The 23527-nt window shown below is 49.0% G+C and overlaps 1 protein-coding gene across 2 annotated transcripts in view; it reads right to left on the bottom strand.

The window, feature by feature from the left end:
* Positions 1-23527, bottom strand: part of FBLN5 (fibulin 5) — a 77039-nt gene that overhangs the window by 50426 nt on the left and 3086 nt on the right. For both annotated transcript variants that reach the window (XM_025870453.2, XM_073895794.1), the window contains 3 exons: positions 22013-22067; positions 20017-20068; positions 16699-16953 (listed from right to left, as the gene is read on the bottom strand). In XM_025870453.2, the coding sequence (XP_025726238.1) occupies positions 16699-16953; positions 20017-20068; positions 22013-22067 (362 nt within the window). The remainder of the gene's footprint in view (positions 1-16698; positions 16954-20016; positions 20069-22012; positions 22068-23527) is intronic.

Here is a 23527-nt window from a genome sequence, read left to right on the forward strand (position 1 = left end):
ATTGTCTTAATACTTTCCATTTTATTAACCCCACTGTGGCTTGTCTGCCTGCCGAAGTACCAGGGTTTCCTGCCTTTTTATCCCCCTGCCCCTATCTTCAGAAGGAGATAATGCTAGCAGACGAATTTGTTCTACTTACAACTCTTTATGGAGCTTGAATGTGGAAAGGACAGAAATCTATGACTTACAAAGACGGTTAAGTGTGGTGCATCCATGTAGCTGCGCTGGGGGCAAATAGTTTTGAAACAAGACTCTGGTTAAGGTTGCTGAGGCCTCTGCCATGAGTTCATTTTAAAAAGATAGTTCATTTTGTGCCCTCACTCACCTTATTCTGACAAGCACTAGCCTGACTAAACTTAGAATATCAGAGTGAGGGCGCCTGGGCGGCTCAGTCATGAAGCGTCTGCCTTCGGCTCAGGTCATGGTCCCAGGGTCCTGGGATCGAGCCCCGCGTCGGGCTCCCTGCTCCGCAGGAAGCCTGCTTCTCCCTCTCCCGCTCCCCCTGCTTGTGTTCCTGCTCTCACTGTGTCTCTCTCTGTCAAATAAATAAATAAAATCTTTTAAAAAAAAAATATCAAAGTGAACACGGGCAACTGAATCAGAGGTCCTGCCTTGTTCATTTGTTATCCCCAGTGTCTCAGCACACATGCCGACCTAAACTAACCTCAGAGATCATCCACCTCTTAAAGGAGATGAAACCCACAGAGAAGTGACCTGCCCAAGCTCACTCAGCTTCCAAACCCAGCCTCTTTCTGCAGCTAAGCGCTGTTCCCTGGGATTAGGAATCCAGGGACCTTGGGCTTCATCCCAGCTCTGCAGATGACCCGAGAGGAAATCCTAGGCAAATTACATCTTATCTCTGATCTCCCGGTTTCCCAAATGAACCATAAATGTCTCTTCTCTGTGTAGACTTCCTTGACTCCCTTGGGCAGAATTAGTTGCACCCATGATATACAATCCAGGATGGCCATGCGGTCGTCTCCACAAGAATTGGCAACCTGGCCCCCACAAATACACCCACACACCCACAAACCCACACACCCACTCCACTTCCTGTGGGTCCTCGAAAGAGTCCTGCCCCCAACTGGAGGATGAAGTGTCAGCCAGCTGGGCCCAAGCCCACCCTCAGTACTCCCTGGGTCCCAGCGATACCTGCAGGGAGTCTATAACCACCTCATCTCATCTCCAGCTCCCTTTGCCAGAAAAGATCAAATTTTACAGTTAAAACCCAATTCCAATCTGGCAACATCTCAACTTTGTTCTTTTGAAACTAAAGGGGAGGAGGCCTCAAGACACTTGAGGGTTCTGAAAGTACCAATTTGGGAATTATGAGAAGTGTTCTGTGCAAATCAGTCATAAAATTTTAATTCACTTACTCAGAAAGTTCCCAAGAGACTCACAGCTGTGGCGCCTTGGCTGGGGCCCATCGTTTGTGAGAACATGGTGCTGACAAGCCCAACATCAAGGTTTTTTTCCCTTTGTGCCAATCAGCTCGTCACAGAAGAAAGCCCGGAGCCACGGTCAGAGCCTGCATTCCCTCGCTTAGCCTCACCACAGCTTGCTCTCCTGTAATTTGCCTCAAGACAGAAGAGGGAGGATATATGGGCTTTTCCCCACCTGATGACAGGTGAGCTGAGCACCAAAGTTTAAGCACAGCCCCAAGAGGGGCAGACTCAGGCACCCACACCTGGCTGGATGTCCTGTGGCTTTTGGTTGGACTTCTGACAACACTTTGAGCCCAGAGAGTCCAATTCATTCACCTGGGATTTTAATTGTCCATACAATCTGTACTAAAAATTCATAGTGACCTTTAGAAAAAGCTCAAGCATGAGAAAAAGTCAAAGAAAAAGATAACAGAGGAGAAGCGATCAGACTGAGTCACTCCCAGGGTTTCTGTCAATGTTTGACTTTCTTCCTTCTTAGGTGCGGGATGATTATAAAGCAAGGAGTCCCAACCGCATCTTCAGTCAACACTCATTTAACAAATACTTACCAAGCACTAATGATGGGCCAGGCACCGGGGGTACAGCAGAAACAAAATAAGAGGTGGGCAACAAATACAGCCATGACACAGAAAAACAACCTAGGTGTCCATCAGTGGATGAATGGACAAAGAAGATAGATATCACATCTTCTTTGTGATTGATGTATGATTGATATATATATGTGATATATATATATGACTATTACTCAGCCATAAAAAAGAAAGAAATCTTGCCATGTACAACAACATGGATGGACGGCGAAGGCATTATGCCAAGTGAGATTAGTCAGAGAAAGACGAATACCACATGACCTCACTTATATGTGGAATCTAAAAAAAAAACAAGCCAAACAAACCTAAGCCCATAGACACAGAGAACAGATTGGTGGTTGCCAGGGGCAGGGGATGCGCAAAATGGGTAAAGGGGTCAGAAGGTACCAAGTTCCAGGTATAAAATAAGTAAGTCACGGGGAGGTCATGGAAGTGTGGTGACTACAGATAACACTGTATTGCATATTTGAAAGTTGCTAAGAGAGTAGACCTTAAAAATTCCTATCACCAGGAAAAAAATGCTGTAACCGTGTTGCGATGGATGTTAACTAGACATGGGGATATGATATATACAAATATGGAATCATTATGCTGCACATCTAAAATTCATATCATGTCAATTACACCTCAATAAAAATTAATTAATTAATTACAAGATAGTTATCAATCAGTGGTTCTCAAAGTGTGGTCCCCAGACCAGAAGCATTAGCATCACTTGAAAACCCAGGCCCCCACTCAAACCTACTAAATCAGTAGGGATGGGACCCAGCAATCTGTCTGAAGTCCTCCAAATGATTTCACGCACACTCAGGTTTGTGACAGATAATAATGGTAAGGGCTGCGATGGAGAGTGAGTGCAGGGTTACTTTGGACACAATTGGTCAAGGAAAGGCTCTTTTAGAAGGTGACCTATAAACTGAGCTAAAGCTGAAAAGAGGAGAATGAGCAGCAATGTGAAGAGCCAGAAGTCGAGTTCTAACACAGGAAAGAGCAAGTGCAAAGGCCCTGAGGTAGGGAAGAGCCTGATATGTTTGAGGAAGAGAGAGGAGGCCAGTGTAACCTGTAAATAACAGAGAACAACCTGTCCAAAGAAGACATCCAGATGGCCAACAGACACATGAAAAGATGCTCAACATCACTCATCATCAGGGAAATGCAAATCAAAACCACAATGAGATAGCACCTCACACCTGTCAGCATGGCTAAAATCAATAACACAGGGAACAACAGATGTTGGTGAGGATGTGGAGAAAGGGGAACCCTCTTGTGCTGTTGGTGGGAATGCAAACTGGTGCAGCCACTCTGGAAAACAGTATGGAGGGTCTTCAAAAAGTTGAAAATAGAATTACCCTATGATCCAGCAATCATAGTACTAGGTATTTACCCAAAGAATACAAATATACAGGTTCAAAGGGATACATGTACCTCGATGTTCACAGCAGTACTATCTACAATAGCCAAATGATGGAAACAGCCCAAGTGTCCATCAATTGATGAATGGATAAAGCAGATGTGGTATACATATACAATGGAATATAACTCAGCCGTAAAAAGGAAGGAAATCCTGCAATTTGCAACAACATGCACGGGCCTGGAGAGCATAATGCTAAGCAAAACAGGTCAAAGACAAATACCATATGATTTCACTCCTATGTAGAATTTAAGCAACAAAACAAAGCGGGGGAATAAAGGGGAGGGAGAGGAGGAGGCAAACCAAGAAACGGACTCTTAACTCTAGAGAACAAACTGATGGTTTCCAGAGGGGGGAGGGGGGGAGGAGACATAGGTGATGGAGACTGAGGCGTGCACTTGCTGTGAGGAGCCCCGGGTGATGTATGGAAGTGCTGAATCCCTATTTGTACACCGGAAACTAATATTACACTGGATATTAACTAACCGGAATTTAAATTTAAAACAAACAAAACAAAGCGCATCCAGGGCATCTTATGGGAGGAGCGGGGTCTGAAAGTCAGCAAGCCTACACTCTGGTCGGCCTCTTCCACGGACGAAGGAAGGGTTACTGGGGACAGTCACAGGGCCTTTCCAAGTACTCTGTGAAACGGGGAAAACAATCCTGAGTCTACTTACTGGGCTGTTTGAGAATTCAGCGAGTGACTGGATGGGAAAGCTTTTGGAAAAGCCAGAGGCAGTGTTCAAGTGGGAATTATCCCATTTAAGGGAGTAGATTAAGGATATAACCTCAGGATCCAGCCTCCCATAGCAAAAAGCCAACCTGGTCCCTGGCCACCGCCTGCTCTCTGGAGCTAAGTAAGATCGAGATGGTTCTCTAACAAGGGTCTGTGTCAGAGGGCTGAGGTGGGGGATTTCCCAGAAAGGCCTGATTGTGAAACTCTTAACATCTTCACCCCACTGGTCAATCTAAGAGGATGCCTGGCTTCATGAGGAGCTTGTGTTTTACTCCAGCTGCTTGCAAACTCTCCCCAGGTGTTACAAAGACACTGCCAGATTTCCCACGAACAGGCTATCATCACGGTCAGAGCCGATTTCATCACCATCCCTGGAGGCTCCTTTTCTGGAGGGACTTGGAGAAGGGCTCACCTCCGCCTCCCGCTTGCAGGAAGGCTCCAACCAGGACTCTGAGAACATGGGGGTGATTGCATTAAGAGATGGCCCAGTAATGAGCTCCCCACCCACCCCCAGAGCTTAATCTAAATGCAAAATCGCTGCCTCGAGGGGAAAGATACTATCTCCAGAATCTACCTGCTTCCAGAAGCTACCCTTCACCTCGCTGTTGTAAGTAAGCTACCCTTCACCTCAAGTCATCCTGAGTGGTCAGGGCTGGAGAGAGCCTCAGAGACTACGGTCCAGGCCTTCTCGTACAGATGGGGAAATGGAGCCCAGAAAGAGAAGGGATGGAGCTGCCATCACCCACTGACCCTGTGGCAGGACTAAGATCAGACGGAGACCCCAGACCACAGGGCCCCTCAACCAGGAAGCTTCTTCAGACAGAAGCCACACCCCTCCCCCACTCAAAAACCTGTATTCACAGAACAAAGCCCAGGCCATTGGCATGGCCTTCAAGGCCCCCCCAGTCTAGTTCCTGCCACGTTCCTCAGCCTTCTCTCTCCTTCTGTGCCTGCCCCACCCCCAACCCATGTCCACGCTGCAGCCACACACTGGGTATCAAGAATGGGCAGGTGACCGCTGGGCTCATGACCAAGGCTGTCCCTCACCAGTATTCCTGCCTCTATGTCTGTACTATAATGTTTCCTCAACCCAGAAAGCCCTTTTCCATCTCCCACGTGAAAACCCTACCCAATCCTCCAAAGAGTCTCTTAATGGGCATCACACCCATTCCCAGAGCAGAATTCCTATTCCTTGTGGGCCCTCCTCCAGCACCTGGCAGAACTGCGCCCACCACCTCTTGAACTTGGGCTCATGTAAAGATTCTCATGGGGTTATGTACCTCCCCCCCCCCGCCGCCAACCCCCACTCACCCCCACTCAGCTGTGAGATCCTGAGGGCAGGGATGGAGTCTGACTCATCTTTACATCCCCTCTGAGCACTTGGCAGTGCCTGACCCAGAGAAGTGCTCAGTGACTGTTTCATCAAAGGAATGCACAGACGGGCTACACCTGTCTTTATGGGAGAGTTCTCTGACCCCCAGCCAGGGCCAACGAAGCACGGCCAACCTGCTTTTGATGTTGTCCCATGACACTGGGCGACAATTAACTAGTATGTGTTGGGCTCCCTCTTTCCTAACCCACTGCCATTCCACCCCAACTCCTGGCCAGAGCGCACGCTCCCCAGGGCAGTGATGGTGCCTGATTGACCTTTGTTGCCCAGCACAGATCTCAGCACATAAACGATACATGAATGAATAAAGTCCATTAATGATAAAACTAACCTATTTGGACAACCGAGACATAACAGATTTCCCTTGCTCCTTTCAATCCTATACACACAATTCACCACGTAAGCTTTTCTGCTTGTTCAACAAATATTTATCAGGTGCTACAAATACAACAAGTTCCTGCTGGATAGAGAGTTGCTAAGTAAATAATCCCAAATGTCTATGTATCGTAGTTTTGGGGCATGAGCCAGAAGACACAGGACGGGATGCTGTGGTCACTGCTAAGTTTGCCCTGAGTTTATCACTCACCCTAGTGGTCCCTGTCCCATCCTGCTTCATTGTGGTCACAGCGGTCCTGGTGGAGATGGCCACCCCTCACCCACCTCAGATGCAGAAAACAGATGACTTCTTTCTCCCCACTGGGAAGGAAGCAGAGTCAGGTTTTTTGTGTCTTTGCGTTGCTTAATATAATCTCCCCCCAAATTATTATCTCCTGCTTCCCATGGGAACTGTTGAAGATGCCAATTTCATACTGATTCCGGATACAAGTCTGTTCTGTCTGACCTCATTGATTCCTGGGGGATGTGTTGAGACCTGTGAAATATGTAAAAGCTCATAAATCAACTCTGGCTGGCGTTCTGCAAATGTCTTCGTTTGAGAGAAAGTCAGACGGCACTGACAATTCCCCCGAGCCTCGCTGCTTCCCCAGCCCTGACCCGCCCACCATCCCCTGGAGTCCATGGATGCTGGCTGCCTGGGGCAGGGCCCAGCACTGGCTGTCCCCATCTCCCCTCTGGCCCAGCTCCGACGAGCCGGAGGGGAATGGGAGGTCAGTCCTTGACATCCAGTCTGAAGTCTGAGGCCCTCTGGAGGGAAGGAATCCTGTGAATGTCCTCTCCCAGCCAGCCCCCAAGGAGATGGCCTCAAGACCCTTCCCCAAGCATGCTCCTTTGCTTCCAAGACAAACAGGAGCCTTGAGCTCAGGGGGTGTGCCCGAGTGAGTGATGAGAGGTTAAGTTAGGAAATGAGTGAGGGCTCCTTTCTCACTGCTTGGGTTTAACAGTGCACACACTGCCTTTCCCTGCACTCATTCATTCGTTCATTTGTTTGTTCATTCATCCATTCATTCGACAATCATTTATTGAGAGCCCACTCTCCCAGATGCTGTGGATAAACAGTGGATGCTGGGGCCATACCTGCACCCAAGAAACCTTCCAGCCCCCACCAGGCACCCCACCCACGGCCCCAAGCCCCGACCCCCACATCCTCAGGAGGGCACATGGGCACCTGCTGCCCTCTGCCACACACCTGGGGGCTGCCCGGAAGCTGTGAGCTTTCTGCCGCCAAGAAAGAGGGCAACAGGCCTGCTGGGGAAGGTGGTCTGATGAGGGGTCGGCCCAGCCCACCAGCCCTGCCCCAGTCACAGCCTGCCAGCCAGTGTGGTTTAGAGTCCGCCTTTCTGCCCGCACGTCCATGTGTCCAGGGAAGCCAGCAGCCAAAGAGAGAGGAGAACACACGTACCCATGTCACTCCTCCTCGGAGCTCCCAGAGCTGAGAGCGCCCCAGAGAAGGGATCAAAGGCAGCCTGTCTGGCTGAGTGGGGTCAGAGTGGAGAAGGGCAGTCTTATCACCAGTCACAATCTGAAAGGCAGTCCCTCTCCATCTCCCTCCCCTTCCACTCTCCCTCCCCATCCACCCCCCCTCCCCCAACTCCCCCCCCTGGGCTAAGCCCCCCCGCCCCCCCCCCCCCCCCCCCCCCGCCCCGTGTCTCCCGCTGCGGCTGGCTAAGGATTGGTAAGATGTGCAGCCAACAAAGCCGCTGTTCTTCCACGAGAGCAGAGGGAGAGGGAGGGACAGCAGTGACTGTTTAGGGGGTGTGCACCTGACTATGGGACACTCCGCATTCCTTTGCTAAGCTTCCAAACAACCCCACAAGATGTGTGTTATTATCCCATCATGTAGACAGGACCCTCAAAGGGTCTAACACGCTGAGCCGGGCAACTGTGCAAGGATAGGATTTGAACTCCAAATGTCTGAATCTATAGCCCATGCTCTTCCCCGCCCCCATTTTACTAACTCCCACTGCTCTTTGGCCTGATGACCTCTCCCTCCAGGTCCTTCGAAAATAAAGATCTCCTTTCTTTCCCTAACAGCAGGTGTTATAACTTGAACCTCTCAGAGGATATTTACATGAGACCGTTGTCAACAACATTAAATGTGATTACGTATGTATTGCTTTAATCACCTTTCTTGTACTCATCGGGCACATACTCTATAAAACGAATACTTCGTATTCCTATGCTATTTTGACTTCTTTATCTCATTTAATCCATTTCTGATAGTACAACAAAGAGCTCCCAAATCACTCTGTTTCTTGCATCATGCTGGGATGAGGGCAGGAGCCACAGATGCCCTTGTGACACCAGGCACACAAGCAGATAAGAGCCACAGAGAATATCTATGGAGGCTGCCAACATAGGAACAGAACCTATGCAAGTGAGGCCGTTCTAGAGTTGGCCAGTGGTGTACTCGATCCCCTGACATCAAAAGGACATTTGAAAAGAAATCTACCACTAGCCTTGATGACAAAAGAGAAGATACAATCACCTTCTTCCATCTCAACGCACTTGGAAGCTTCACACCTCTATGGAAGCACCACAGGATGCACCTCCCACACATTTAAAACACACACGGCTATGCGGTCCGATCAGCCCTGGCCCCGACAGCTAACGGTGCCCTGCTGCCCTCCAGCAGGCCCTCTCCAGAGAGCCGGTCAGACACCCACCTTAGCCACAACCGTCAAGAGCAGAGCTGAATCAACCTGCTGTTGAAAGTTCACACTTCTCCAACCTCTTGCAACACCACTTGCTTGTCACACACAACTGGCTAATTCCAGAATGGAGCATAATTGAAAGAAACAGGACCAGACCAAGGAACATAAGGTGAGAGCCAAGAAAAATGTGTAGGTCATTGAGAAAATTGCTATGCTAGGCACTGGGGACGTGCCTACGTCACAAAGGCACCAAAGGGCTGGGCGGGTCCCATAGTGGGTGCCCCATCCCCCCCACCCCCGGTGTGGGGGCCGGTCGGTGCACCGCACCTCCTTGCCGCCGCGGGCCAGGGCCGGTTCCCAAAGGCGGCTGCAGCTGTGGGTGGAAGGGACTTCCTCATGCACGGAGGACAGACACAGTCCTGGCAGATGTCATTGAGCACGTGTGCTGGTTGAAACCCAGGAGTCGAGAAGGGCCACGTCACGGAGCAATCCGGATGAGAACACACGAACGGAAAATCCAGACTGTCTTCCTAAGGACTGGGAAGATTTAGAAAAGCAGAACGTTCTCGAATTGGAGGAGACCCGAGAGGTCATCTCCTCCAGGAAATTTAAGCCTTTGGTGTGCACGCCACGGACCTGTTCTACAGATGGAGGAAGCCCATGGACCCCTTCTCAGAAGAATGCTTTGAATTGCACGAAATTAAATTCACAGGGAAACCAATTATATTGGGAGGCAGTTAACAAAATATTTTTAAAATAAATGTGTGATGTAGGAATATATAGGCTTCTTCATCAGGGCAGTGCATAACGAGATGGGACAGCAGCTTACTATCTTGGACAATTCTGAAGTAGCGATTAGTGAGAATGATATTTCAAAATAGGCCAAATACTTCAAGACACTTCAGAGGAACTGTTACAGCTGTAACGCGGTGTATTAATAGCTGTGTTTCTCCTGTTAATACTGCCACAGGGACCGCTGAGGGTCATACAGCTCATTGCCTCCAAAACGGACAACAATGACAAATTTCACTAGAAGTTAATGGGAAAAAACGTGACAGTGGAGCCCCCGAATTCTAGCCGCGGACCCCAAATTAAGACCCTTACCATCCTCCTATCCCTTCTTTTTACAGAAAGGCCGAGGGCTTTCTTATGCCCCACAGCTAATAAATAGCAAATCTGTTCAGTTATTCTCAACGTCCTCTCTGGTCCCTTTCCCCCTCGGTCGGCCTCACTTTAGGCTTTAAAAAAATTGGGGGGGGGGGGTGTTTTTGTTTTTGAACAAAAATAATACATCCTTCTAATAGATTCGAACAATATGGGACTTACATTTTAAAAATTAAGTTTTAACATTTTTTTTTAAGTTTTTATTTATTTTCTTAGTAATCTCTACTCCCAATGTGGGCCTCAAACTCGTGACCTCGAGATCAAGAGTCACATGCTCTACGGAGCCAGCCAGGCGCCCCTTAACGCTTCTTTAGATGCAGTTCTATCTAAGAATAGACAGATGGACTACAGCCTTGCTTGAAAAGTGTGGTTCTGGGACCAACAGCATCACATCACTGGGGAGCTTGCGAGGAATTTGGAAGCTCAGGACCCCACCGCAGATCTGCTGAGGCAGAACATGCATTTCCCTGGGAGAAGAGCTGTCCTGATACTTGCTGGAGTCCCTTCTCTGCTGAGGTCTCCTTGGAGACCCCTCATGCCAACCAGTGGCTAGAATCCAACCCTCAACTCTCCAAAAGTCATGCGCTATTAAACCTAATTCCCGGGGAAATAACAAACGCTAATAGAATAACAGCACTAGGGATTTGGAGCAGGAGAATTCATAACAGAATGATTGGACTTGGAATAATGAAAACAATAATTATAAGAACTAACCCATTATTAGCCCTTACCACAAGCCAGCCTCCACGCTAGACCATTTATGTGCATACCTCATTTAATTCTTACCGATATCCTATGGAAGTTGGCACGGCTCTCCCCTCTTTACAGATGGCAACACTGAGATTCGCAGAGGCTACCTGTCCCAGCCAATGACTGGGGAAGACTTGAGGCAAGATGCGCTGCATGTGGACAACCTCCCTGAGGCCCGGTTCGCAAGGACGGCGGAAGCAACCCCAACTGTGGAGCCCCTGCCTCAAGCCTGGTCCCATTTCCTCCCAGGCCTGCCTGGTCCCAGTGCCCTCAGCAGCCAAAGGAACCGAAGGAACCAAGTGGCCTTCGCTTCCTGCATTTTCCTTCTGGTCTCATCCCTGAGGATGTGGTTTCAAGTTACAGCCCAAACCTTTATAAAAAACTAGGGAGAAAAGCCCGCAGGAGCCTCCTCATGGGGGGCTAAGTGAAGTTTCCAGGTGCTCCTGTCCTTGCCTTATCTGCTGGGAATGAATGTCAGGTTGGAATGACTTCTCACTGCTTGTTTCACAGTTTAAATAAACCCAGGCTTTGCTGGCTTCTGGAAGCGGAATCTGACTGAAATCTCATAAGGGAAGGAACTGGGCAACATTCTGAAAGTCTCCAAGGTGGGTGTGTACCATGCTCAGTTTTCGGTCATTTTAAAGGTTTTAAAGAATGAGGCTTCCAGTACATTTTCAGACGCTTTGAATCTTTCTACAGGTTGTCATCGCAAGACCCTAGAGTCTTTCCTGATGAAGTTTCCATTGCGATACCCCGTGCAGACACTGGACAAGGCATTTTCCCACATTCTCTGAGTTAGACCTTGTTGTTCCCATTTCAGAGATGAGGAAACTGAGACCCAAGGCTCACAGCCAGGAAGTGGCCAAACCAGGGTGAGAATCGAGGCCAGTCTGACGTCCAAGCTCCAGCCCTCTCCACTGCAGAACGCACAGCCTTCCCACCTCTGCTTTCTCTTCACCATCTCGGGGACCTATCACAGGCTACCTAGTATTTCAGCTGCTTCGTTTGCATCTAATCTCCCTTCCTTGACGGTAAGCTCTGCAGAGAGCCCCATGGCCATGCCCAGACACCCTGCCTCCTCAGTGCCCAGGCCATAGCCTGGCACCAGCAGGTGCTCTGTTACCATTGGTTACATTCAACATTAGGTGAATAAAAACTGGCTGGCTTTCAGGAACAATAACTCAAGAGAAAGCCTCAGGCTAGCACCATCCATCTTCCAGAAAGATCCATATGTGTGCCTACCTGACTACTCAAGCGCTTTGATCAATGACAAATCCCCGGGCCAGAAAAGAGAATAAAGGCATTGCTCATAATTTCACAAATGACCAGAAGAGCCCCTGAAGTCCCTGGGCTCTAGTAAAAGACGGCTTGCTCAACTGCAGAACATTCCATGAGCATCTGTCACCAGTGGAGTCCATAAATTTGCCACTAAGCCAAGTTGATCGGCAAAGCCAGAACTAAGAATGTCTGCCCAGAGAGGTGACAAGGTGAACTCCAAAGGGGATAAACACACATAAATAAGTGACATCCACATTCACGGACCTTGGCCGAAGGCACTGTTCTCAGAAGCAGTGTTCTATGGTAGGAAGGTTCCTGAGTGGGGGTTCAAACCATGGGTGCTCCAGCCCCTCAGCTCAGCTCCCCTCTTCCTGAGCCTTCAGCACCCACACTGTAAACCCCACAGCATCCTGCCTCTTCAAAGTCTTTTGGCCAGCTCAGACCCCTTGATATGTGCTTGATTTTACCTTTTGTCTGCATCTTGGGTGCATCCAGGTAGGTAAGACCTCCCTGGAGCAGCCCTTTCCTCCTTGACGACTAACCATGTCCATCTGGCCCTCCATCGCCAGAGAAGCTGGCCACCGATCTCCCAAGGGCCCAGGATCTGGTGGACACATCCTAACCAGCCCTGAGTCCCACACAAGCCAAGATGCCAGTTTTCTTGACGACACAAAACTTTCTTGACTCACGGGCTGCAACTCTTGGGTCACTGTTCACTCCGTAAGTGTCCCGGGTGACCCTGATTTACATCTAGGGGTTGGGGGACTCAAACCTGAGGCCAAATTTTGTTCCAGAATGAGGAGGGTCTAGTTGCCTCCAAAGCAGAGAAGTCGAGAAGGAAACTCAGGGATACCGGGAACCTGTGCACTGAGTCTGGCCCTGCCTGGCCTGCAGAGATGAGCCACAGTCTAATTTGGACACAAGGGAGGAAACTGCTTCTTTGAAACTGCGTATAAAACTCAGAAAAAGGAAGCCACGGTGAAAATATATGTCTTGTCTTGTCTTACAGTTCATGAGGAGAACACAGGGCAGAAAAAGTACAAAAGAGCAAGGGTGGCACCTATGAAGAAGTCTGCCAAAAAAAAATTAATTTGAATTGGATCAGGTCTCTAGATCTAACTATTACCAGTTTACAGAAGAACAGAAGGCATGAAGGAATATGCTAAATACCACCCCCAAAACGTGATCAGCAAAATCCCAAATATAAGGAATTCTACAGGACAAACAACTCTGCCTCGTCCACAAGTACATGGCAAGAGAAACAAAAAAGATTAAGAGACATTTAAGAGACTTGTCAACAAAAGGCAATTTGTAGACCTTATTTGGATCTGATTCTAACAAACCAATAAGAAAAAAAAAAGACATTTATGGCACGATCAGGGAAATTTGACCACCACCTGGATATTTAACGATAAATAGGAATTACTGTTGATTTCTGTAGGTTTGATAATGGTGTTGAGATTATTTTTTTTTAAAGAATCTTTATCTCTTAAGAGATACATCCTGAAGTATTTAAGGATAAAGTTATATGGTGCCTGAGATTTGCTTTAATTAATCCACTGGGGGAAGAGTAAAGACCCAGCAAGGCTGGGTCTGTGCTGATAACTATTAGAAACTGAGTGATAAGTAGGTAGTGTTCATTACGTTCTCTGCTTTTGTCTAGGTTCAGAATTTTACAGGACAAAAATTTTAATTGCCAAAAAAAAAAAAAAAAGGGCAAGAGAAGGCCCTCGTGTTTAATCAGGGCTCCAACACAGACTCTCTCAGAGGCTTTGAACAAGACTTAAACTTGCCGAGCCTCATCCAGAGCCTGAATGGGTGCAAATCCTGGCTCATCCGCAATCGCTTCGGCTGGATTTCCTAATCTCTTCAAATGGCACCAGGACCTTAGGACAAGTATAACAGGAACAACGATAGTCCTACCACTCGGGGTGTCAGGAGGACTAAATGTGTTAATTCACATGTAAATATCCCAGCACCCGGCAAAGGGGAAGCGCTTTGCTCTTCTTACCACTGCTGTCATCACTCTTGTCCATTAGTTTCATCTCGATGGGGAGGAGAAAAAGACTCCTTTGTCCCTCCTAGGACACCCAAATTTCAGAAATGTTTCCCAGTTCTTCCCAATCACACACCGCTGGTTCCACGCTTCCTCAAGCTCAGACCAGCATTCTCCTCCCCCAGGTGGGGAGAACCCCGTGCTCACCTCCTCCTCCTTTGTTCACAATGCCCCCTCCTGGTGCCTTCCCCCCCTTCGGCCATCTCTGCGCCTAGCTTCCCTCTGCCTGTTCTCAAGCCCACCTCTCGCATCCTTGTTTCTGGAGGGAAGCAGACTCCCTTCCTGGTCCCTTCTCTTGCCCCTCCCCTGTGACGCCACCTCTTACAATGCCCAGAAGGACCTCTGTACATCAGGAAACCATGGGGTGCAGGGAAGGGAAGTTAGAAAGAACTCAGGACTTAATGAATGCATAATGCTGAACTTTTTGGAAATGGATGGGCCCGGTGCCAGGCCTCACTAGGGTTCCTTGATTCTATTCTTCTTACAAAAGGGCCATTATGAAGGCTCCGCATCTCCCGTGTGACAGGTTTGGAGCCGTAAAATTGCACGACGTCATGGGGACCAGGAGATGAATAGGTTTCCCAGCCCCATCCTTCTTCTCATGGGCCCTGGGATCCTGGAAAGGAGTCTGTGGGAGGGAGGGGGCCACTGCAGGGAGCCGTGCAGCAGCTCCCAGCTGTTCCTCAAAGGGGCCTGTGGGATCACCCCAGACATCAGGCAGAGCACCCTGAGGCTCCCTCCGAAATCCTGGAGTACCCCGATGGGTTATCACACCCTCTTCCTCACTTCCAGTCTTGCACTCGGCGTATCCAGCCCCACAGGACATCCTGGAAGAGGAGCTCCACCCCAATCTTTCCTTTTTTTTTTTTTAAAAAGATTATTTATTTATTTGAGAGAGAGAGATTGAGAGCATGGGCGGGGAGGAGGGGCAGAGGAGAGGGAGAAGCAGGCTCCCCACTGAGCAAGGAGCCCGATGTGGGCCTCAATCCCAGGACCCAGGGATCATGACTTGAGCTGAAGGCAGACGCTTAACCAACTGAGACACCCAGGCGTCCCCCAATCTCTCCTTCTCTTCTCCTCTTCTTTCTTTTGGGGATCATTTTTTTTCTACCAGACCAGAGAGGTCATGTGGCCGAGTTAGGAAAGTAGATACTGGTAGTCAGTCCAGTGGCCTCCCATCCTAACCTCTGTCATCGCTAACTTGTTGGGAGTCCATGCTCCCTTCCCTAGAAGATGAAGCAGCAGAAGTTCAATTGGTAAAGTCCCTTCCAGTTACGGCGGTCCTGCTGTGTATTTTAAGGAAGTACGCTACCTCCTTCTCCACCAAACCGCATCCGTGGCTTGACTGGGCCCCACACTCTTTGCCTCTGCCCACTCATCTATATTCAGAGCGACCACCAACCAACTCTCCCCTCCCTCCCCACCCCTCCTTCTCCCTCTCTCTCTTCCTCCTTCCCTCCCCCACCCCTCTCCCACACATACACACCCCATGTCCCTTGTGACCAGTAAGAATAAAGAAGTTTGGGTCCAGGTGCATCCAATTTCCCCTTGCAGCTCTGAAGGACACTTGTTTGCATACTATTTCCATGTATCCAGATGGAAATGCACACTCATTTGCATTAGTATATAGAAGACATTATGAAATAACCAACCCAAGCCTCTCTAACAGCTCAATACTTCAGAGCCCTGAAATGGGACCAACAAAGATCTCACCAGGTACACCAGTGGTCTCCAGAACTTTTGAGGTATGGGAAGGAAGTATCAGAAGTTCAAAGCACATTTATTTTTATAACATCTTCTAAAATGTTCTAGCTTTGAATGTACGTGTTACACTCCTCAAACCGTACTACTATAAGAGAGTATGTATATAATTTATAAATGTGTATATCATGGGAGCCAGGCTCAAAAAGATCTCAGATATGAGGTACATGATCAAAAAAGTCTGGAGCCATCATCACTCTAGACCATCTGCCAAAGCTGGAAACAGTCACAAAGGGTTTTGGTCCAACCATCAAAGCAACCAAGGAAGGATCCCAGGTAAGCCTCTGCCAAGGCCACACTGGCCAACAGACACCAAAGCTCACTAGGGCACCGGTCAAACCACTTGCCAACCCCTTTGGGGCCTCATGCCATGTGGGGTCTCCTTCCTCCCAGAGGTCTACTCTTGCTGTGAGTTCCCATCAGTGAGGCTCATTTTAGCCAAAAGAACATTGGCACCCACCCAAGGAACCCACTCTCTTTCCAGAACCGTTGGCCATGGCCTTCAAGACTTCTTTTATTTCAAGAATATCCATTCCATTCAAGGGTGAGAAGTGTTGAAGAGAAAGTGCTGGTCCTTTCTAGATCTTCTCTCTGGGATTCACTGAGTTAAACCAGGTGCATTTATTATTGAACGGAAAAAATATAAGCTCAGTCTTTAAATAGATAGATGATAGAAAGACAGACAGATGAAAATAAAGAAAAAACAAATCGGCTTTCTGGGGGCGCCTGAATGGCTCAGTCGGTTAAGCATCTGCCTTCGGCTCAGGTCATGATCCCAGGGTCCTGGGATGGAGCCCCGCATCGGGCTCCCTGCTCCGCGGGAAGCCTGCTTCTCCCTCTCCCACTCCCCCTGCTTTCTGAGATTCCCCAAATCGGCTTTCTGGATGAGAACCATGATGTGACAGCAATCTAAGCTACTCTTGGGTGGGAGGGTTCCCGGGGACACAGGCCGCTAAGCGGGAAGGAACTCTGTAGAAAGTAAGTCGTTGCTTCACAGGTTAGGACTTCATCACTGCCGGATTAAGACTTCCCCAGAGCACAGAAGCCTGAGACTCTGGGCTACTCACCCACACACTGGTTGCTTTCATCCATCTGATATCCAAAGCGGCAGATGAGAGGCCTCGAAATTGTGGGGTAGTTTGGAGCTGAGAGCGGTGGGGCCGCTGCAGGATACGGACTTGAGTAGGGGTTCGAGTAGGGGTTCGAGTAAGGCCCTCGGTACACTGGGTTTGTTCGGGGGATGCATAAATACCCGCCGTTTTGGTTAACACACATCATGTCTCCTCGGCAGGCCTCAGGGATGGTCCGGCATTCATCAATATCTGGAAACGCCACAGAAAAGATGAGGGTTAGCGGCTCCCTGGCCACGCCGTGCATGGTGCCTACTTCAGCCAAGGATCCCAAAGCAATCTACCAACATCTGCTCCCAAACACGGAGGGCAGTCCCTGGCTCATCACTGCAGCGACGCTCAAACGTTGGCTAAACTGAATCACATTGACCAGCGTCGCCCAAACATCAGCCATCAGAGACCACATCACAATTCGAGTCATAGCCACAAACCCTGTATTATCACCCACGTGTGAAACCCAAGTAAACACTGCCAATCAACATAAATAGAAAGTAACAGTAAAAAATGAATGTTTAAATACTAAAAGAGAGCATGTATCTGTGAGTGTACCATCTAAAAACATCCCAGGTGCTCCCATGTACCCTTATGACACTCGGGAAACACTGGGATGGACCTCATAATTATTCCCACTTCTACTCCAAATAACAGCTGGGCAGGGGAGAGAAAGAGTCCCTTGCATCAAGAAGACAAGGCTTGGCTGAGAGCTAGTTACTTGTGAAGACAGTGGAGGCTTACTGGCAAGTCAGCTCACACGGTGCCAGCCAACAGGACCGTGTCCAGCCAGGCTGGTGTTCTGCTTGTTGGGCCTGGAGCGGGGGAGGTAGGTTCCCTAGAAAATCGGCCTTGCAAGGAGGGGGGCAGGGGACGCCTGGACTCTGGCTCCAGCACGAGCAGCCCACTGCCTGCGCCCACACACTGGGCCCTCTCACCAGCCTTGGGGTCGCTCCACGGGGAACGGCAGGCAGGGGGAGACATGCTCACCCCAGCCAGCTCATCCAAGACACGTGCACCAACTCCCAGCTCAGGAAAGGGAAATGTTGAGGCTCAGGTGCCCCGTTCTCTAGCGGTAAGCCTGAGAGCCTCCGGAAGTCTGGTGGGACAGAAAACAACGGTTGCCACCCTCTCATCTCCTGGCCCATACTCGTCCCCCAGCACTTCAAATCCAAGTGCCAGCCTAGACTGTCCATGGCAGGGTTTTGTTCCTTAGCACTCGTCACTTTTTGGAACCATCTCTCCCCCTCTGGTTCTTAGCTGATATGAGCTCTGGGAAGATAAATGATCTGGCTTCGATCAAATATAATCAAAAAGCTAAATACATCCCCGAGGTGGGAACAAGTGGGGCTGACTTACTAGCTTTTTTTTATATGCTGTGCTCCATCCACAACGAACTACTCTATACTCTAAACGTCCTTTCCATCCCTGGTCTTTGGTTCTGTGGTTCCTTCCACCAGGAAGGCCATTCCTCAGGATTCTACTCATCCTTCAATGCCCCATTCAAATGTGGCCTCCATGAAGGCTTTCTTTATTGACACTCCGTCTAGGTCTACGTCTTCCACTAGATGACGTACTAGGAGAACAGCCCCCAGAGGTCAGTCCTGATCCTCGGAACCTGGGACTGCATCAGGCTACCTGGCAAAGGAGAATGAAGGGAATTAAAGCTGCTAACCAGGTGACCTTGAGATGGGCATGTAGGAGATTACCTGGGTGGACCCAGTGTAATGACCTAAGTCCTTAAAAGCAGAAGAACTTGAAGAGGCAAGAAGGGCTGGTCAGAGAGATGTGACAATGGAAAAAGAAGAGATCCAGAGCTCATGAGGGACTTAACTCACAGTGGTGACTCTGAAGATGGGGGGGGGGGGCGGGCGAGGGGGGGGACCATGAGGCAAGGAATGAGGAGGCCTCTAGAAACCAGGAAAGGCCCTCTACTGACAGCCAGCAAGGACTCGGGACCTTCAGTCCTGCCACCGCAGGAAATGGGATTCTGTGGGAACATAAATTGGTCCTGCCACTACAGAAAATGGTATGGAAGGTCGTCAAAAAATTACAAATAGAACTACCCTATGATCCAGCAATCGCAGTTCTGGGTATTTATCCAAAGGAAATGAAAACAGAATCTCAAAGGGATGTCTGCACTCCCGTGTTCACTGCAGCATCGTTCACAAGAGCCAAGGCGTGGAAACCACCTAAGTGTCCGTCAGCAGATGAATGGATAAAGACGTGTTTATATCAAGATACACACACACACACATACACACACAACGTTTGTACACACATACTCAATGGAATATTATTCATCCAAGAGAAAGAAGGAAATCCTCCATTTCCAACACCATGGATGGACATTATGCTAAATGAGATAAGTCACAGAAAAGCAAGTACCGTGTGATCTCCCTTATATGTGCAATCAAAAAAGCCAAACTCATAAAAATCGTGAGTGAAATGGTGGTTGACAAGGGCTGGGGACTGGGAGAGGCTGGTGAAGGGCACAAACTTGCAGTTGTAAGTCAAATAAGTGCTGGGGAGCTCATGGGCCTCATGGTGAGGATAGTTAACAGCACTGTACTAGAGACTCGAAAATTGCTAAGAGAGTAGATCTTAAATGTTCTCACCGTAGGAAAAGAAATATAACTATGTGATGTGAGGGCGGTGTTAGCAAAGGCTCTGGTGAAGATCATACTGCGATACGTACGTGTATCAAATCAACAAGTTCGTGCACCTTAAACTCACACAATGTTATGCATCAATCATATCTCAATTTTTCTAAAAAAGAAAGTGAATTCTGCCAATAACACCCATGAGCAAGGATTCTCCCCTAGAGCTTCCAGAAAGAAACAAAGCATTGCTGGCACCTTGATGTTAGCATGGGAAACCCCAATAGAGCTTCTGACCTACAAATAACTATAGATAATGATAGATAACTTCTAAGCTGAGCCGTGAGGTACATTTTTGTTGTTTAAACCACGAAGTGTGTGGCAATTTGTTACAGCGCCATCAGAAACTAATACAGACGGCGAGCCCCTTGGGGACATGGATCAATCCTTGCTCATTTTTGCCCCCTCATGGGGCTGGCCACAAAGCAAGTAATTGATAAACGGGCATTACTGACTTCAGACATTCTGTGGCACTGTTTTCTTCCATAATCCAGGCCAACACAGATTTGATAATATCGAGCAGCAGCTGGGAAAGAAACTGCCCCACCATCGGTCTGTCACGGAAGGCCCCCCACCCAGTGCAGGATCCTCGGTGGCCTCGTACCTAAACACTGTCCTGACGAGCGGTCCAGATCGAAGCCGTTAGTACACTGTTGCTGCAGGGAAGGAGAGAGGAGAAAGAGGTAAGGTCGTGCTCCTTACTTTTATTTATTTATTTTTTTACTATAAAAGTATTGTAAGGACATCACAGAAAGTTCGGGAAAGTTCGGGAAAAGGAAAAAAAAAAAATCCGTAAGACCAAGATCTGTATTAGAAGGCCTATTTGCCCCCCTTCTTTTTAGTATTTTCTTATAATCATTTTACACTTAGCATTATGCCTTGAACTCCCCCCCCCCACACCATTGCTTCAAAACTCCCAATATCTGCAGATTTGGGGGCTGTTTCCTGCTCTGCTTATGAAGAGCAGGAATCATCACATCTGATCCACACGAGGCACATCCTGTGTTCATCTCTTTCTGGGAGTGGGTATGACTGCTTTCAAGGGCAATCACTCTCTTGCTCTGGGTGCTATTTGATTTCCCTTTCTCAGGGCCCCCTGTGAGTGCCCTGCCCCCTGTGAAGTCCCCTAACCCAACCCTCTCACCTGAAAAGCTACACGGCGATGCAGCCCGTTTTTTAAGAAAAGGAGTATTGGGGAAATCCCCCTATTTCCGTCTCCCCGAGACAATTACACAAAGATGCTTCCAGAAGTAGACAGGTCTCAACAGTCTCTGAGGGTTGTGGTCTTCACGTGCAACCTGTGTTTACAACTTTATGGCCTTAGAAAAATGTCATGGGGGCCAAAAGTCCGTGGGCTTCTGGGGAAGACCCTGAAGATAGACATTCTAGAGGAACAGGCAGAGAAGGAATGTTTGACTTTGGGCACCCCATCCTTGGCCTTCTCTGCGCCTTCCAGGGTTTGGCTTCCCCACGCTGTGGGCTGGTTTTCGGAGAGGATGGATTCAGCCTGCATGCATGGGAGTGGCCTCAGGAGTCTTAGGGCCTTGGGGCAAAAGAAAGGGAGCAAATGAGCCAGAAGGCTGTTGTCATAAAGCTCGGGAAACTAGGAGACTGGAGTCCGGGCCTGGCTCACCAACTAAGCACCAGCGAGTGTTCTAGTCCACCAGCCTGCCTGGCTTCAGCTCCTCACTAGAGCCGCTAGTCACAGCTTCCTATGCTCGCCTGTAAAATGGGGGTAACAGCGCTTAGTTCTGGGCAGCTGCAAGGACTGGATGTGTTCATGTATGTGGAGTGCCACCATGCAGTAAACACAGGACTGGGACACTGTCCTCTCTGGGCCCAGATGTCACCATCTGTCGCTGTGAGGCTGGATCAGAGGACTCCAAGGGCCCTCCAAGCTCTAAGTCTCTGTTACTCTTCCCAAGATCCTTTCTATCCCTAATAGCCTGAATCCATTTCGAAATTCTTACTAGGAAGGGAAAAAATATTCCCCCACCTGCCTGTGGCCCCTTCACCCTGCTCCAAGGTGAGGCCTCATTCATCTGTGAGCCAGAGACAGAGAAGCCACTGTGAGTTTGCAGGAGGGATGTGCCCCAGTCGCAAAGGCTGACACAAATATGGCTTCATAAAGTCTGGGCGCTACAGGCCTCTCCCAGGCCCCTGCCGGAGCCTGACTCCCCCACCCCCTGTGCACACTCCTGCCAGGGGGCTCGGCCCAGAGGTGGGACCCACCTCCTCCAGCCGGGGATGCGTGTCTCCGGGAGATACACAGACCCACGGGGGCGACATGTATGCAGGGCACCACCACCCAGAAGCCCTAGAGCCCCTCTGACTTTTTAACATTTACCATAAATCAAGTCCCAAAAGACACAAAGGAGGCAGTGGATCCGATTCAAAGTCTTGCATTGGGAATGAGAATTCAAGTCTCAGCCCTGTCCCCAAGGCAGGGGTCAACTTCTCAGAGCCCAGCCTTCATCTGGGCACACGGCAGGGCTCAGCTTCGGTGAGCTGTAAATCCTGGGATTCTAAAACGCAAGACTGGACTCCCTCACCCTGATTTTTAACCCACTTCTAGGTAAGAAACAAAATTAAAATCCTACCTGTGCATTCCCAGGACTCGGAAGACAGAGGGCCAGAATGGTAACAGTGAGGATCCTGCAGGGAGCAAGAAGTCGAGATATAAATGCCCAAGGTACCTCCAGAATCCAGGGCTGGGGACAAACAGAGATCGCGGGCTGCCCATGTACTTACAATGGGGCCTCCACTTTGTGTATATAATTGGGGGGCTGGGGTGCTCCCGAGGTCAAAGCAGACTCCAGATACCCCCAAACATCCCAAACAAAACCATGTCTCTTCTACTGGTTTTATATGTTGGGATAATGTGTTAGATGACATTTTTTTTTTTAATAAAAGGTTTTGCGACTTCAAAGACAAAATCTAAAACCCACCACTGTGGCGTGACCAATGTATGCACCAGCTGCTTTGTCTTTACTTCTCGCAAAGTTTTGAATGTCTTTATTCTGAAAGGGTAACAGAGTGAATGAGACCACAGCCTCCTCAAAAGATGAAAGGAAAGTGCCAACGTGCAGCATTTGAGTCCTATGGAAGAGAAGTGTCTCGGGAACGTCTCCTAATCCCAGAGCACGCTTCACAGAGGCCCCAGTGGCAAAGAGGGGCCGGCGGACCTGGGCAGCAGGGAGAAGAATGGATGCAGAGGGAGAGCTTAGGAGGAGGAGTCCAGAAACCGTGGGTCGGGCTGGCTCTCCATTCACAAGCCACCGAACTTCTCTGAGCCTGAGACTTCCACTCTTCCTCCCCCACAAGCTTCTATCCAATAAAATCGTGGTTGCCAATAGGCTTTAAAAATACAGTGTAGATACCACCTCACATCCATCAGGATAGCTATAATCAGAACAGCAGAAAACAACAAGTGTTAGCAAGGATGTGAAGAAATTGGAGCCCTTGTGCAGGGCTGGTGGGGAGGTCCAACAGGACAGATGGGTGCCAGCACCCCAGAACATTAAAAATGGATTTACCATATGATCCAGCAACTCCACTCCTGGGGAGATACCCAGAAGAAGTGAAAGTAGGGATGTAAAGAGATATCTGTACACCCAGGTTTATAGCAGCATTATTATTCACAATAGCCCAAAGCTGAAAGCAGCCCAAGGGTCCATCAACAGATGAATGGATAAACCAAGTGTGGATCAGAATATTATTCATCCACCTCCCGTGGATGAACCTGGAGGACGTGATGCTAAGTGAATTAAACCAGTCACAAAAGGACAAATACCGTATGAGTCCATTTATATGAGAGACGCAGAACAGTTAAAATTCTAGAGACAAAGGGTAGGATGGTGGGTGCCAGGGGCAGAGGGGAAGGAATAGGGAGTCAGTGTTTCACGAGCACAGAGTTTCAGTTTTGCGAGATGAGAAGAGTTCTAGAGATTGACTGCACAACAACATGAAATGTACTTAACGCTACTGAACTCTACACTTAAAAATGATTATGATGGTTTAGGGGCGCCTAGGGGGCTCAGTCGGTTGAGCATCTGCCTTCAGCTCAAGTCATGATCCCGGGGTCCTGGGATCGAGTCCCGCATCGGGCTCCCTGC

Source organism: Callorhinus ursinus, unplaced genomic scaffold (assembly GCF_003265705.2).
Source record: "Callorhinus ursinus isolate GAN/ISIS: 27379988/994484 unplaced genomic scaffold, GSC_fseal_2.0 scaffold8, whole genome shotgun sequence".
Lineage (NCBI taxonomy): Eukaryota > Metazoa > Chordata > Mammalia > Carnivora > Otariidae > Callorhinus > Callorhinus ursinus.